The sequence below is a fragment of the Hippichthys cyanospilos genome, chromosome 2 (assembly GCF_059441005.1).
Source record: "Hippichthys cyanospilos isolate Australia breed blue-spotted pipefish chromosome 2, RoL_Hcya_1.0, whole genome shotgun sequence".
Classification (NCBI taxonomy): domain Eukaryota; kingdom Metazoa; phylum Chordata; class Actinopteri; order Syngnathiformes; family Syngnathidae; genus Hippichthys; species Hippichthys cyanospilos.
The window spans coordinates 27,062,071-27,080,065 of NC_142370.1; the positions used below are offsets into that span (position 1 = coordinate 27,062,071).

General features: G+C 40.2%; 1 protein-coding gene across 2 annotated transcripts; it reads right to left on the reverse strand.

Moving 5' to 3' along the window:
- Window positions 1-318: 318 nt before the first annotated feature.
- On the reverse strand, window positions 319-12,878 carry LOC148428070 (DNA-binding protein SATB2-like). Of its 2 annotated transcripts, none has more exons than XM_088407604.1 (12): window positions 12,760-12,878; window positions 11,466-11,660; window positions 10,841-11,020; window positions 7,527-7,668; window positions 7,320-7,443; window positions 6,198-6,300; window positions 4,925-4,975; window positions 4,378-4,844; window positions 4,090-4,290; window positions 2,047-2,190; window positions 1,671-1,862; window positions 319-1,199 (listed from the first exon to the last, which is right to left on the reverse strand). In XM_088407604.1, exons 1-12 carry the CDS (start codon window positions 12,764-12,766, stop codon window positions 645-647), a joined length of 2,361 nt encoding a protein of 786 aa, XP_088263730.1. In that variant the 5' UTR covers window positions 12,767-12,878; the 3' UTR covers window positions 319-644. The 2 variants fall into 2 exon arrangements, with proteins under 2 accessions (XP_088263730.1, XP_088263729.1); XM_088407603.1 differs by having other exon boundaries at window positions 2,047-2,193.
- Window positions 12,879-17,995: the final 5,117 nt, after the last annotated feature.

Here is a 17,995-nt window from a genome sequence, read left to right on the forward strand (position 1 = left end):
CTGCAGCGCACCTGCGTCCTTATCCCACTACACGCACACACACACACACACACACAAACACACATACACACAAACATACGAGCACGCCTAATGGCCCTTCATCGGTCTGCAATACGGCTCTAATAGCCAGCTGTGTGCAGAGCCAACGGAGCGTGGGAACAGTCACTGATGCAGTTGTAATATTACATGAGAGCACATTTTACATGAACCTTCACAGACACTTCAAACCCGGATACAACTCACTCATACTGTATCCACACGTTTGATACTCTGTGTGTGACTAGGGCTCCAAAATGCCCAATAGATGTGGAAGAAGTAAAGGTTCTTTGTTCACATCTACAAGAAGTGATTAGAGGGAGAGTAGTAAATCTTTATTTACTCTAGTAAATATAAAGTTTGTAATAAATACAGACATTTATAGTCGCGCCCTTGAAATTCATACAAAGTTGAGTTGGTGCAACAACAATGAAGCAATAAATTACACGAAATTGAGGACGATATGCAACCATGGCTCCAGTTTTATGTGAAGGTTTTGGTATTGCTGTGACCGTGTGGCCCAAAACAATTGCTTTAAACGTGGGGGCCAAATGAAGCAATAATGACAGCAATCTAGGACATAAAATTTCATGGGTGCATCACAGTTGTTATCTCTGCTGCCCTGCAAAATTTGGGCTGTCAGGCCTGCTTAATGGAGACATGGAGGATGTTGCTGGTACAAAGGTTTTTCCATCATATCTCTCCTTTCGATCAATTTCCGGCTCTGTTTCAGTGACAAATGTATCTGCTGAGATTCTTCCATCTTCACTTGAGTCCATGGACACAGAGAGCTGCTCCTCTTCTTGTACCAGGTCTGAGACACACTCCCGGTTGTGCTCATCAGGGTCCGGCTCCCTTGAATTGTGGTGTTTGAAATTGTATCGTTGGTTCTGGAAGAACTTGACAATTGTGTGCTTAGGCAGATCCAGCTGGGCCGATAGTGTGTGGATGGCCTCCTGGTCAGGGTAGAGCCCCACGTCACCAATGAAGCTCTGCAAGATCCCCAATGCCTCCAAGGAAATTCGGGTTCGTGAACGAGCCTTTTTTGCTTCTGCAAGGCCAGGGCTCATTCCACGCTGAGGCCCTGCACTTTCTGACCCACTAAGGAGGGGTAAGACTGTAAGCTGTGGGGGCAGCACTTTCAGAGGCGGCAGGTGTGTTGCCTGTCCAAAAAAAAAAAAAAAAGATGTCATCAAACTTAAACATAGTGTCCCTGATGCCCCTGTGACTCTCTAAGATAAATGTATCAAAGCAGAAATGTGATTGGCCAGTTCAATACTCTCATTCCTAAACCACCTGCGGAGAGTATTACCGGGGCGGGGCGGCCCGTACACCCCAACATATGAACCGGGCATTAAAAAGCTCCCATGGAATAGAAAGGACCTAAATAGAGATAATGGCAATTCCTTTTTCTCTCCGTCCAAAATTACAGGCTACATTTGGAATAATACTGAGGTTGAGCCTCACTGGCAAGAATTTGGGGTTTTGTCGGGAGAGGTAGGGGACTGTTGAGCAGGCACTGTGTAGGCAGCTCATTGACCATGTCTATTTTCAATGACTGAACATGGCCCACAAGAAATTCTGTCAAAGTATGGATTTTGGGGACACAACTGTACAATTGTGTACTCTTGTACCTGATGCTCTGGGATATGCAGGACAGCGGGGAGCTTATCGGCATGCTGCTGCCTTGCCTCCTCCTCATAAACTCGATCACGTTCGACTTGCGGGATGGAAAGAAACCTTCTGATGCTGCACAGGTTCTCCCACAGTGTCCGGTTCTCTTGGTTTGGGCTTTCTTTCCATCTGAGAAGTTCACACAGCCAACCCTGGCAAATGACAGTTTCAGTGACAACAATAAGTACATATACATTCAAGAAAACAGCATAGAAAGCGGTGAGGGGGTTGCCTGAATTTTGCACCAGCTGTTTAGTTGGAAATGAAGATTTTAAATGTGGTCATCAATCTAACGTCAAATTCTTTTTCTTCTCACTCTGTGTTACCAGAACTCACTTGGCTTTTGTTGGCAGAGACCTTAGCGAACAGACATTGGGAGACCTTAGCCCTCTTCATCTCCTGTTGGATCTCCTCGTAGATCCTCGATGTGATGCTCACCGATGAGTCCAACTTTTGCGGAGTCTCCGCGCTGGACTTAGTCTGCTGACAGAAACAGAAAATGTAAGTTTTTCATCCACATATCAATTTTTACTTCTATACAATTTGATCATATACATTTTCTGTTGAGGTTATTGCTATAGTATTGAGAGTATTTTTGTCTTAAAAAATAAAGTGTAACGGCATTCACTGCTTGATGGTAACCAAGACACTTTCTGCAATTATATCGATGTCTTAGAGACTTGTTTCCAGCCCTGCGGGGTTTTGGCGAACCTAGCGTAAGAACCAGCAAGCGAGCGGTGGTATAGACCCATTACCTAAATGGAAACTAGTAGAAAAATAATAAAATTTCTCCAACTGACAAAATCCACAAATGCCTCTGCAACTTTTGTATCTTGGGAAAACTGAGCTCAATTTCATCACTCCAGACCCGAACCTGACTGCCACCACCTTTGTTGAATCAAGAATTCACCTAAAAATCTTTTAGACAAAGTGAAGTAGGCTAAAAAAAAAAAAAATTACAAGGACAAAGCATCATGCCAAGATCCAAAGAAATACCAAAGAACTGCAGGCCTCGCTAGCCCCAGTTAAGGTCAGTCTTCGCGACTCATCTGTTAGAAAATTACAGGCCAAAAATGTTATGCATGGGAGGGTTCCCAGGTGAAAACCACTTGTGTCACAAAAGAACACACAGACTCATCTCACATTTGCCATAAAGCAACTTGATGATCTTTAAGACTTTTGAAGAAACAGTCTGTGGACTCATGAGTCAAAAATGGAACTTTTTGCACTGTATTTAGTAAAAAGGACACGATGCAGACATTATGCACGGTGGTGGCAGAGTGATTGTCTGTTAATGCTTTTCTTCCACAGGACCAGGACAAAGTGCTGGAATTGACGGGCAAACAAATTCTTTTGTTTTCTAGAAGACCCCGAAGAATGTCTAGCCACTGGCTTGTGCCTTCAAACGTATGCGCTCTTGAAACACATCAGCAAGTCCACCTCAGAATGGCTCAATAAGATCAAATGAAAGTTTTCCTGTGGCCTACATATATATATATATATATATATATATATATATATATATATATATATATATATATATATATATATATATATATATATATATATATATATATTAATATATGAGCACTGTATACATAAATAGATATTGTTCATCTAATAAAATTTGTCCTAAGAATTGACAGAGAGCGATTCTTGGAATACAATGTTCCCTCGTCTTGCGCAGTTAAAGGGAAACTGGAAAACTCCAGTGATAGTTGAATACTTACACACCACTTTACATACAAATATAAAGTGTATGAAATGCGTTGAATAAAAACTTGCCTACCTTTCTTAACCATGTCCAGTGATCTCCTGACCAAAGTACGGAGGCCAGAGAAGCACGTATTTGGTTTTGTGCAAAAACTTAGTTTTCTTTTACAATACACAATAAGTGTTGAACTAATTCTGCTCACAGTTCCGAGCACTACCAGCCACTACCATGCCCATTACCCACAATGCAATTTTTCTTCAAGGGCTCGGCTCAGCCTGTGCTCATTATTTCTCATTCTATCTTATTACCTCATGCATCCACTCAGCCCACACCCCCCCGCACACAAAAGTACGTCTCCGCACAGCTCTCTCACTCACAGCCGCGATCGCGTTGCCCTTCTACAATTCTAGGGATTCCATTTCAAGCAAAACTTTCTTCATTTAAGAGGGAACAAGAACGAGTATTAAGAGGCCGTTAGACTGCTTCGGACTCCACGTTAGGACTGAGGATGGGAGTGTTTTGCAGTACATTTTGTAAGTGCCGCAGTAAAATGACAGTGTTTTAAAAAAAAGGCAGAGCATTGAATCTGCAAAAAGTGATGCTTGAAGTGGCGAAAGAACACTGTAATCCAATTCTCTGGTCTATTTTTATAAGAATGCACACACTTGTAAGTGCCTGTGAGTGTTGCCATTGGAGACATTGTTGTGACTTGGTTGAGTAGTCCTCTCACGCTCTTCCTGGTAGATGCGGTCTCGCTCTCCTTCTGGTAGTCCCAGGAAAGCCTGCATGGCCTTCAGGTTGACTAGCAATGACTGTGAGGCAGAGCGCGGATCTTCCTCTTTCCGCAGTATCTCTGACAGCAAGCCCTGCTCGTGTAAGAAGAGTTGTCAGTCGCCGTGTTTTTTGGAATTCCTTTTTTGGTCTTATGAGCTCAGAACACTTTGTCCGTTTACCTGTGTGCGGTTGAAAGCCACACGGGCAAAGACAGCTTGGGAGACACTGGCTCTCTTTAGCTCACTCCGAACTCGATGGTATATGTCAGAAGACACTTCTGCTCCTGAATACAGGGGCTCTGCAGAGCCCTTGCATGTCCGTGAAATGGGTGAGTGGCTGACGTATGGTTGGGGGAGCCTCTGTGCGGGCTGTTGGGAGAGCAGGCGATTGACAACCAATTGCTGGTTGATGAGGTGCGCCACAGCAAGTTGATGGCGCATCAGCTGCGGAGGCAGGAAGCCACTGTGTCCCAGATGAGGCGGAGCCTGAGGGTGTAACGGTGGGCTCGGAGAAGGATTGCTGGAGAGTGGCAGACTGGAGTTCTGCTGGTCCCTTAAGTGACTTTTGATGGTTCCAGGGCCACACAGGTGGGGTAGAAGAGAAGGGAGACGTTTGTTGAGAATACTTGGCTTCCAGTCTCTCTCCACTGTGTAGATATGCAGAGAAGTGTGAACATTCGTTTTAGCTTTTGGCTTCTAAGTCACGAAAAAAAACTATCAAATGTACCGTTTGCATCATATTTGTCCTGGGGTTGCCACATTGTCTCTGCATATTCACCTGAATAAGATATCAACAAGTCAAGCATTAGGATTATTTTCACAATGTTTTTTCACCTGTCGTTTTTCTTTCATGCTTGTCCCCATTAGGGTCACAGTGTATTGTATGAATTTTTGATCTTCCTAATACAAAATTGATCTCATTCTCAATCTGTTAATTTGCTCGTCCCACAGGTTTTTCATCCAAAGAACTGGAAAAATTACACGTGCACTCTTTTCATGTTTTCATAGGTGAGCTGGAACATGGCTCAGTTGACTGTGAGCGAGTGGTGCGGTACACCTAAGACTGGCCACTGCTAATGGCACATGTGACAGAGGCCTCAAATGAAAAAAAATTAGAGTTCTATGAAAATGTTTGTTATAATGTATTTATCAAGCGCACATTTTTTTCTGTACACTGTATATTTTCAATTCAGACAGACAACATAGTCAATATGAGATGCAGAGAAACATGCACATTAACAAAAGCTCCTCATAACCCGGTCCCCTGAGAGAAACCTTCACATCTTCATTTCCGCTACCTCCAGCTTTGATTCCCTTTGTCTCTTCAAAACCACTGTCTCAAAGTCAAGTATCATGGCTAGCCTACAAACGTTACCCTTCATCTAAGCAGGGGCACTGGGGAAAATGATAAGAAACACTGCAGCACTCTAAACTACTGTACAGCTTAAAATAAATATTTGAAACGTTGACTGTTATTTCTTATATTGCTTTTGCACGGGATGTTATTAGACTGTGATGGTGTACCTACAGTAGTGGTTGGTGAGTGCATTATTAAGTTTTAGATAAGAGTTCTTTGATTCTTTTGGTATTGTTTGATCAATGATGTGACAGCATTTTGGAAAGTCCTCAGTTCTTGTGGCTTTTAATGGCTCGTCCTCACTGTACTGAATCTGTTTCTTGTTACAATTGTACTGGGTTGAGGGTCACATGAGCTATTAGGGGAGTAAAATGTGAGTGAGGTTTGGCAGGGTATCAAATTTGTACCCACTGCTGCTCCTGTTTCCTATTAGGATTTAAGATGGCTTATTTCTGCCGTTTGTAATAAAGGTCACATTAATGAGAACCGCGTGTGACGTTCCTTCCAACCATGAGCTGTCACTGACGTATGGCACATGCGTTTGACACTTTTGCTCAAGCACACAGAAAAATGTGCCTTGAAGGGAGTAACGCAAGAGCAGAAACAAGTGTGTGTGCGTGGGTGTGTGGATGTGAGCCGTCACCTTGTACACATTTGTAACGTTTGTACCAGCGCCCAAACTCCTGGCATTTGGACATGGAAACGTTGCCATAATGGGAACTATTGACGATAGCAGAAATCACACTCTGGGGAGGAGAAAAATATGATTTTGGTGAAAGTACATAAATACAATTTGCCTGTGGAGAAGTTCCAAAAATGCAAATCACAATCCCGAATTTACTTCATATATGCATCTCTGATTTTTTTGCTTGCTTTGCTGGTGACAAGTAAGTGTATGTTGCAATGAACAGACATCCAAAGCGAGCTCCTATGAGGTCCTCAACCAATTGATGATGTTCATAAAGGAATGGGATTCAAAATATATATTGAAAAAAAGACACTTTTTGAGAACTCCTTACTTGTAATTGGATTCATTGAATTTATTTGTTTGCTTATACCAGTGCTTCTCAATTATATTTTGCCAAGCCCCCCTCCATAATAAAAAACCTTTTGCGCACCCCCCCCCACACACAGACACACACACACACACGCTCGACACACTGACTAGAAATACGATTATTATCTATACAAATTGGAAAGGTATACATAAACCTGTATCCTTTTCAACATTAACAAAAGAAAAAAGCGACAACCGTTATTTATTACAGCATGTATACAAGCCTTTTCCCGAGCGAGAGAGGGCTATCCCGAGCGAGCAAAAAGGAATTTTGAGCGAGCAATTTCTTTTTCTGTGTTCAAACTCCGTTGGCGCACGCTCAAACTCTTAACATTACGCGCTCAATAGTTTTTTCTTGCGCTCAAAATCTGTTTTCGCTCGCTCAGTTTGATTTTCTCCGCTCAAATTTTTTTTTCGCGCGCTCGTAATTGTGGCACAAATATAACGCCATAGTTTTTCATTTAATGTTTTCATTACTTTTGGATGAAAGTGAATGCAAGAGCCACACTTTAAATATTCAAATTTTAGTCACGGCTTTTCATTTACCCCCTAAAAAAAACAATACAGATTATGTGCACACTGAAATGTGTTTTCTGTGCTGAGTTGGAAGATATAAAAAAGTTAACGCACACACTCATTGTATCATTTCATCCATTCACCCAATGAGTATTAATAACACACTGATGTGTGTGTGCTGGTTCTACAGACCTGGGAGAGTGGGCACTCCTTTGGTAAGAGGTTTTGATTGGTCTCTCTCAGCAACTCTTTGAGGGCCTTTCTCACTGTGGCATGTGTCCAATGTTCGGAGGGCATCTCTTCCAGCCGGGAAAAGCTACGCGCAGAGAAAATGTTTTTTAATACATGCACAACCACACTCACATACACAAAAAGAAATTGTATGCACAGATCACACACTCGAGACTTGTAGACCTGTCCAGCATTATCCGTAGCGTGACCATGTGGTAAACGTCGAGCAGCATGTCAGCCACAGTGGCCTCTGGAGCATCTGTCAGGTTGTGGATGGGCATCGGCTTCCACTGGCCAACTTTGATGATGCCTGGACAACACAAACACTTCTTTGTAATGGGTGCAAAACTAAACCAAAACCAATCCTTGACTTTGAGAGTTGCTGTGTTTAAAGTAGTCTGTAAAGTGTGACACTCCCAAAAAGGGTCTTATTCAACCATGACCAGAAATTGTACTTAAGGACTTCAATTGTGTTGGGAAAGCCTAATTCAAACACAGATTGTGTGCGACATTGCTGCATGTGGTTGGTGCAGATGGGGCAAAAGAACAAAGGCATTGTTTCCCTAAAAATCTAAGCCTGATAGATCTGGGATGTGCAAACGCAGAGCAATATTTTCATGTGAAGATGTTGAACAAACATGTGAAGTTCTCATATCTGTCGCAAATGGGCTTCTTTACTTTACGTGCAGGTTTTGTGTTTGGCAAAATGTTGTCCAGACAAGAAAAGGTCAAGTGTGTTGCCTGGAGTTGATGTCTCACGCCTTAGAATAAAATGCTTCAAATTATTATCTAAACTTGATAGTTTTTTTGGACATCCTAGATTTCACCCTGCAAACTAGAAGCGGGCATGCTTAAAATAAACAAATTCTGTGATGGAGCCACAACATACAGCCTAATCAAAGAACCCCTGTCCCGCTTTAAAAATACTTCAATGAGCCAACATTATGCCAAATAAAATGGAATCAAAAGGAAAAAATAGACTGTATAATTTTGGTTGTAACCACACTTGTGGAGTGGTGTTGGGAAGATGCCAGACAAAAAAATGTGTATATATATATTTATTTGAAAAGAAAAGTCTTAGTTTGGGTGGAGGAGGGTCGTATACAGGGCGTTAACCTCTTGGTTTGCGCGCCCTGTGTTTAGGGCATAACCAGGATTGTCAAACCATACAATGCATTTATATTTATACTAAAAAATAACACACACACACACACACACATTTTTTGGCATTGAAAAAAAAACAACAAAACAGCTATTTTTCTTTATTGTTTAAACTTCCTGGCATGCAGTTCACTCATGTGGTCAATCTACTCATCTGGAAAACAGCTACACTGCTCTTAATAATTCATTACTCATGAATTACCAAACAAACTAGTGGTTGAACTATGGAGTGTGTATGTAAGCATTTCTCAGAAATGAAGTACTGGAGATGTTTTTACTGTAAATGAACAAAAATGAAGCCATTTCTCACTTGAAACAAGGGTAAACAAGGTTTGAATGCCACTAAATATTACAGAGGTATAAGACTGATTTTACTTGGATAGGGTGCCAAATAAGGAACCCCATGAAAAAGAAGTCAATCCTAAATTGTGGACACAATCGAGGTATAATGTGCACAAAAGAAAGAACATTGTTCATTTAAATATCATTCCATCCACAAATAAATCTATCCATTATCGAGCGCTTTATCTAGACCCGGGTCATGGGGCAGCAACATCAACCAGTTCCCCCCGGGAAAATCCATAGGTGTTCCCAGCCCAGCCGAGAGACATTGTCCCTCTCGTGAGTCATCCTTGGGGGCCACTCCCAGGCACCCACAGTTCCACCATAGATGAGATCAATCAGTAAACCAAGAGCCTCGCCTGTTCCATCTTACCCTCAATCGTGAACCACACCCCAAGATATTTGAAGCCCTCCACTCAAGGCAGGCTGAGGAGTGCGAGTCCTCTAAAATTGGAACACACCCTCTGGTTCTATATATATATATATATATATATATATATATATATATATATATATATATATATATATGTGTATATGTATATATATATATATATATATGTATATGTATATATGTATATATGTATATGTATATATATATATATATATATATATATGTATATGTATATATGTATATATATATGTATATATGTATATATGTATATATATGTATATATATAATATGTATACAGTATATGTATATATGTATGTATATATGTATGTGTTACTTCAAAAGCATAATGCAAAGTAGTTAGTTCTATTACAATATTACTGTATTTGGAATGTAATGCATTACACTACTATTGCTTTAGCTTTATATTACTCTCACCACCTTAACTAGAAATATGGATTTGCCATTCTAAATGCAGCTCATTACATCCAGTGATAAATCGGCTTAAGCCTGAAACCATTCCAAATCATTTCATCTGAATTGTACTGTAACCCTTTAAAGACAAGATACAAAATCATTTTTTTGTGTTTTAATCCCTTTATACCTTAGCTTTATAGCATAATGATGCATCGTTTGTGCAAGGAAAAAACTGCTTGTGCATTTCACATTTTCAATGTTAATATTCAAATTCGAGACCAGTTGGCTTAGTACAGTGTTTCTCAACTATATTTTGCCAGCCCCTCCCCCAGAAAAGAGAAAACTTTTTGCCCCCCCCCCCCAGTCAATGCACTGACTATAAGTAAGATTATTATTGATGAAAATTGTTTAAGTATACCTACACATCCTTTTTAACATTAACAGAAAAACGCAATACAAATCAACTTTCAACAACTGTTTATTATTTTTATCTCGTTTATACGGGTTACAGCTTAGTCTAAAACGGAAAAAAAGAAGCAAGTGCACCAAAGTGCCTGAAACTAAAAGAAAATGATGAAAATTATTACTTTATTAGAATTACATTCTTTGGCCCCGCTCTAAATGGTTCCTCAAATTCCTGGTCCTATTTCACGAAGTGGACAGCTTTTTAGGCATCACGCACAAATTGCACCTTACAATTATATTTGACTTGTCTTTAATTCTGACGAACTGAAAGTGATAGTCGTATGTCCATCTTGTGTACATATTGTCCATATTCAACCTTACTATATTCAGTTTGTTTGTGTGTAATATATTACATTACTGCCTTGAAGTACAAAGTAATGCATTACAGCAAATACATTACTTTTGCAATGCATTACTCCCAACACTGTACATTGGTTTATCTTCTAACTGGATTTGGGATCCATTATCATTTGTTTTAAACCCGCTGGTTAGTGATTGGCTGCAAAATCCTGATTGAGAAAATGTGATTCTTATTACACTGTACACAGTCTATTGTATTTACTAGCACCAGCGTCTGACGCTATTTCTATTAAGGAGCCCCCAATTTTTTATTTGCACATTATACATTTTGAGCCAGAATGCATCTTTTTTTTAATCATGTCCGAGGCTTGGTAGTTACCACTGAAATCAACATGCAAAGTACACATACCTCGGGCCTGCACAGCCAAGCCCTGTGAGTACCCCAAGGACATCAGCGCCGTCTCCACTAGCTGTGTGAACAAGATGTCTTTCCGGATCAGCACAAACTCGGCGTGACGATGAGCGTCCAGCTCACTGTTACTGGCCATGTCAGCATATTCCACAACGCAGTAGACGGGGATTGTCACACCTGGTACAGAAAGGCACAATACACCACAAACCAAAATATATATTGCAGAGAGTGCAAGAACTTTTTCTTTGACGCTCTATTGAAGGAATAGCAGAAAAAAAAAATCACCTAATGTCACTTAGTTCCAAGGGAACACAGAAAAGAGACATACAAATATGCCTCCATCCATAACAATTCACACCGATTAACATTTGCAAGTTCCTGTTCGACCTCACTGTAATGATATTACTGTAATGTGGATGGTTGCTGGAGCCAAAATTCAAACCCCAAAACTCGACAAGTGGTATTGTCAAGTGTTATGACTTAACATTGGACAAGCTAAAAGTCACAATTCTGTGACCCTCATATATGCAACATCATTCAACGGGTTACAGAAGTCAGGGAGTATCTTAAGTTTTGCCTGGGTTATCAGTGGAAATCTCGGAAGGTTTTGCCACAGTCTGACCTGCTGGCCTGTGTGGCGTGTCGCTATAATGTCGAGCTGGGGGACTGCCTGGGCAGCCGTTGACCTCCAGAAGGTTCATTTTGCACAGCAGGGGTCCACTCGGAATGTTGCTTCCACCTTTGGCGCCGCCCTCCTCTGGGCTGTCCCGAAGGCTGTCGGTTCCCTCTGCTCCGCCTGGGTCACCTGGCAAAGAAGCTGGAGAAGAATGAAGAGCTCATTATTTAGGATGACGCCAAACGTGTCAAAACAGTTTTTTTATCCATGACTTATTTTCTGAAAGATAAATACAGTGATACTGCACTTTCACGTGTAATTTTGAAGAATGGGGTGGGGCCAGGCATGATTATTTTTTCTATAACAAGGACAACATGATAATCCTAGTACCAGTTAATCACAAGTGTTTGACTCTAAATGCCACAGGAATCATTTAGTTTGAGTGTTTTAATAGAAAAAAATCATGACTGCTTACTAAGAATGAAATCAAATTCACGCATGCCAGAACTTGAGATTCATGCTATGATATGGCAACACGCTTTTCATTAGCCTAAATCTGAGCTAGGGCAGAGAATTTCATTTGTTATTTTCATTTTATTGGAATACCGGTCCTCATTTGTACAGTGTGTATGTACAGTATCATAGTAAAATTGACATCAAGCTATGGCTTACCCACCATTCATGTTTGAAAGCCCCCATTCTATAACAGCTTGTTATTTATTCACAAATTAGGCATAACTGAAGACAAAAGACATGCAGACCCACAACCATTTTTCAGGAGACTAAGGTTACACTTTAGACAGACTGGTGTTTGCACGTGGTGAACTGGACTTAACTGAAAAATGTTCATGGTAAAAGGATAACAGTAATATGATAAGCCAAAAAGACTGCTCTATATTGCAAAATCCAACTTAACACACAGACGTATTTTGATAGCTCAGTGTGTAATCGACAAAAATAACAGCACTGATACTTTTACAAGCTGCACTTACCCAAGCAATAAATAAATAAATTAAAGTAAATGAATTTAAAAAATAGGATTACAAATGTTTGTCTTAAAAGAACAATTGATCTTGCCAAGTGGTAAGCTTGTACACCATGTGCATAAAGTCTCTACAATTAGACACATGTATTACAAAAACAAAACATTTAGAACTTAATTGATGAGTTCCTTTACTTTTTCTTTTTTTTTGACTTTACCAACAATAGTGCATCCATTTTAAATTGACATTCTTGACACCATGATTATCAATTCTTACAGTAATTCTAATTTTGATATACAGTATTAACAATCACTTACTTTTCATGATGCCACCTTGCTCACAAGTGAATAAAGTCCATCCATTGGGGACGTTGTGTAACTCCAGTCTGGAAGCAAACTTTTGCTTGCGCTCATGAGATGTGAACGTGAGCTGTGACAACCACGCAAATGCTGCAGCATCAGTTGCTGGGAAGAGAGAAAGAAGGCTTGGAAATGAGGTGGGAGGGGACCCATTGGCATAGTGGTGTTAAATGTGATTACTCTATGCCTGTGGTGGAAAATAATTAACTACAAATATTTCAGTTAGTGTATATTTTCCCGAGGACTCAACAGAAATCTGTCATTTCTATTCGCAATTTTGCTTAAATATGCTGGTTCGTTTTTTTTTCCAACTTAGGCGGATGCCAACAAGACGTAGAAAAAGAAGTGAATAGAGAAAGTTTAAGACAGTCGCGACTAAAACTATGATTGATCGGCTGGAATTTTGAGGTTTGAAAAACGGACAGCAGCGCTATTCCATTATTACTTTCAACAACTTGGAGAAGCAAAATGACATTCCCCATTCAAGGCCTTGGTGAAGAGAATTTTAGAAGTTTTTAGGAACATGCTGTTTCCATAGCATAAGTGAAAAGACGTTCTCTAGATCTTAAAAAAAAAAACGAACGTGATTTTTTTTTCTCACGACGAGTCTTTCAAAAGAGCCAAATATTTTGTTTGATGGCAGTTTATCTGTTTCAGAATCTACTTTTTCTAAATGTGTATTTAAATTAAAACAGGTCATCCTCCTACTACGTTTGCTTTTTTTTTTAATCAATATTAGCTTGCTTGTGAGTACTTTTTGTACTTTTCCTACCGCTGCTGTCTGCACGTATTATTATTATTTATTGAAAGTGATGGAAGACGAGTACGGCCAAGTAGATAAATTAAGTTAAAAAAAAAACGTTTCAGTTGTGATCAGAGCAAGTCCGTGCGCATTTGTCTCCCATCATCTTTTGGCGCGCATGAGCACTTAGGTTTTGTGAAAATCGCGTGCAACCCAGTGACAATTGTACTTTATTGGTGTAGCGCATCCGACCCCTGTAACGTGTTCAGTCACATTCAAAATATGGGACCGATGTTGGCGGAAACTATTCCAAATTGGTAGGGACAATTCGTCCTGTACATGGTCAAAACTTGTCAAATTTGTCAGAGAAGACAGAAATATTTGTTAAATGTTGACATCTAGTGGCAAAAAAAAGAACATCACCCTGCTGCTCAAATCCTCGTTCTTGTAGTCCCTCGACTTTATAGATACTTTCTTCAACCTCCGCCTGCCTTCTTGGATCACTCATTTGCCTCTCTTTTCTTTGATTCTTCAGCTACTCTGCCAGAGGGCAACCTTGGCCCAACCTCTAAATAAATAAAAGTATATTAAAAGACAACCATTTACAGTCACATTTACACCTAAAGACAATTTAGAGTGGCCAGCACACCTTTGTGAAGTGTGGGAGGAAACCTGAGTGCCCGAAGAAAACCCACACAAGCACGGGAAGAACATGCAAACTCCACACAGGAAAGCCAGAACCAGAAGCAAACCCATGAACTCTGCACGTGAGGCAGATATTCCAGCCCATTTGCCATCATGGTGCGGCGTTGTAATTCGAATATGTACACACAAACAATTGAAAACTGTTGCAATCACTATGTATGATTATGATGACGTTGGTCAGACGGTACGTAATTGACATTGACGCTAACGCAATGGCCCTGAAGCACAACAGAACGCGTTTTGGGAGCTAATTCCGCAGGGAACTGCAGGTGTTTAAGACTTTTCACGAGTTGCCCCAGGGTGTCTATAAAACCGTAGGCGAGGCGCCCGACAAGGCTCCCTCCTGTGTGTGTGTGTTTCCCGACCTGTCAACTCTTCTAGACATCGATGGGTGTCTAGAAGAGTTGACAAGTTGCTCTACTGCGTCAATGAGCGTCTACAAGTTGCCTCTGGGTGTCACAGAGAGTCTACGAGAGGACCAAATGTATTTGAGACCTTACTTTGAGAAAGCGAAATCTAAATTGAAACACTACTTGGGAACCATAAATCAAATTGGAAAGCATAACTCAAGAGTAAATATTGCTTTGAAACCTTATATTGAAAGATTACAATTCTTAAGGATAGGGTTGAGGGCCTAACCCAAACCCGAGTCACACCAGACAATGACCTGGAACTATTTTGTCCCAAGGAATACTGTCGTTCAAAATTGATACTGATGGTGATCTGCAACTGCAGGAAATGATTGGCTGAGATATGTGCGTCCAAAAGAGGCTCCATCAGTTATTAAACCCAATGTTTCACTCAAATATCCTTTGTCCATTTGAATGTTGATGTAAACAAACATGCAACTTATTGTTGATGTATTAGTTTGGCTGACTGATTTATTTTGATTCAGTGTATGAGCATTTGATGCAGAAGAGGGTTCACAAAGGGTTTGCAGACTATTCATTCCCACTGTGTGAGTGTCCTTGGGTTGCCCTCAGATGATACGCACAGACCTTTTGTTACAAACCTCAAATCCAATGACATTGTGATGTTGTGTAAAGCCTTATGAAAACCAAATGATTTGCAAATCATTTTAATGTTAATGTTCATTCCAAAGACAAACGTTATTACGTCGTCTTCTAAGTGGCAAACATCCATCGTTTGAGTATCATGTAATGTATTATAACGCCATCCAGTGGACATGATTGGTACTTGCACTCTGGTGCCCTGCATTCCCTCAGATGTAAAAATGATTGTCGAGAATTATTGTTACATGCATAGCACGGTGAAGTTCTTACTCTGTTCACCTCAGCAAACAGAAGACGGCAGCCGAAGTGGGCGCCATCACGCTAAACAAGCCATTCATCTAGGATTTTCCCTTGCAAATAGATTACGATCAAACAGCATAAACATGATGGTAAAGGAATCGTCGAGGGCTTTTATCACTGTGTTCTGTTTCAATTGCACTGTAAATGTAGAACCACAGACATGGTGTTAGCCATAAACACAAAAACAGAATAAAGAATTAGCGCAGACAGAAGTTGATGAAGTTGAGCAGTGTCTGACAAAGGACAGACCAGAAAAAAAAATTCCAATTCCTCCCTCTAGTGCTGGCTGAAGGTTGGGCAAAAATACATGGAAAAAAATTCATATTTATTGTGCATTTTACTGCTTAATTCAAACTTTAATTGGTCTGCCATGGGTCCCAAGATTGCTAGTGATGTTAAAGAGAGAAGTAAGAAGATGATTTATATGGAAACAAAGTTGGAGATAATCAAGATTAACGAAGAAGGCTAAGCTTGCCTAGCCTCGGCTAGGCTACCTTCACTAGGGCCATAACAACCTTGTCACGTTTTACTTATTACTTACACGTCTTACATATTACTTGAGACTCCCAGTTGAGATAATTGAAATATTGTGGCAGGACGAAGAAACCACACGTTGCTGTGCTAGTGTACATCTTTACTCTTCACATGCCATCAAAAAACTAATACAACACTGTCCAAATCAGTAAAGACAAAGCCAACAGGTGCAAAGCATCAAAGGTTTATTGCATGCCTATTGGGTGAGACACATGGTCCTAGTGCCCGGACCTCATAAAATATAGGCCTACAGTATTTGAAGATTAACAAGAAGTGAGAAAAAAAAAAAATCAGTAAGACCACTACAGTTAACACCCGTTGTTTTCTGTTTCCTGTTGTCTTATGGATTTCTTATTCAATTCATTCAGCTACACTCACTTTTAAAAATAAACAGTGCAATTATATTGCATTTGGATTTCCCACCAACACACCTTAAACTTCAGAAAGACACACCTAAGAAAAAACACCTTTAGAACATATTTGTTGTTGAATATGGTCGGTTTAGGACTTCAAACTGGATGAACTACATTTTTAGGGAAATTACAACTTACTGTTCATTTGTCACAATATACAGCTTCTGGTGACATTGGAACCATTTTTGGAATTTTGCAATAATTGGTAAAAATGCAGCACGGTCACTACAGTTAAAACCTGTTCTTTTTTTTTCTCACAAAAATGGTGGCCTCCACCTTTTGGGTTTCATATTTGAAATATTTCATTTAGTTCAGTTACTCTCACCTTTGAAAGTATGCCGTGAAGCAAATGCATTTTTATAATCTTGCTGTAAACTGAGAGTACAGTATATTGGAAATATACGATTTTATTTCAAGGCATTTATATCCGGTTCAGATACATCAAATCGATAGTATCAGGGGAAATCTCCAAGATCAACGCTTTTCAGGAGACTCAAAACTGTAATGTTTGCTCAACCATTAGCATTGCATTGTGAAAGACATCATGCCATTTTCAACACTATAAATTGTTCAATCGTAAAAATAAAATAAAATAAAAATAAGCACCACGGTTTTGGACAAACCAGCCAAATTTGTGAAAAAATGTGAAGTTAACCAAATTTGCGACGTGACTCGCGAGTGCGGCAGGAACGAGATCTCGTACGACGAGTTGTCGCGAAATTATAACACTGTGAGATTTCTCATATTGCAGTGGAGCTCTCTGGAGCAGGCCCTACTTGGTGCTGCTCTGCATGACATTAAAACCTGCCGCCCAATGAGGTGAGAAGGCCAGCTATTTTCAAAATAAACCTTGCAATACCAAATAATATATAGATATAGACATGAATGACAGCAATTGCTATGGACACTCCCAACGGAATTTGCCCTTCCATAATCATTACACGTACATTGTTTTAATTTGCCAAACATAGTGATTAATTCCTCCAAAATTGTATGAGCACATCTCTACTACTGCTCCCTTCAACCCAATACATTCCAAATATCACTACGATTAGCCACTTCTTGGCCCACGAATGGGAGAATGTTGTGCTAATACACCAAACGTTTTCTTTGACAAATCGCCGAGATATGCAAACGCTAGGTGTTCCGAGAAGCTTTTATGAGCCCTTATATAGGCTTAACGACAATGCGGTCTATGGCCAAGCCACACTATGGAGCCGTATCACTCTAGAACTACAGAATGAATGTACACAAATACAGAAAATACCTCGAAGCTGGCAACTTTACAGACTAACATGGACTCTTACTTGTCAAAAACCTCATTCTATAGGAACAAAAGTGAAAAAAGGATATGTAATCAGGGACATGATGGCAAATGGGGTGCTTGGGACAACTAGTGGAGCTAGTGGATTCCAGACCAAAATTGTAATGCATTCGAGCCACTCAACCCACCTCTGACAGTTTTCAGTGCAGGTTGGCTGTTGGCT

Excerpts from the sequence above, each read along its gene's own strand:
- LOC148428070 (XM_088407603.1), bottom strand. Across the intron at positions 7,444-7,526 it reads GACAGGTCTACAAGTCTCGA|CTTTTCCCGGCTGGAAGAGA; the intron begins GTGTGTGATCTG and ends CTCTGCGCGTAG. Across the intron at positions 4,976-6,197 it reads ACGTTACAAATGTGTACAAG|GTGAATATGCAGAGACAATG; the intron begins GTGACGGCTCAC and ends TATCTTATTCAG.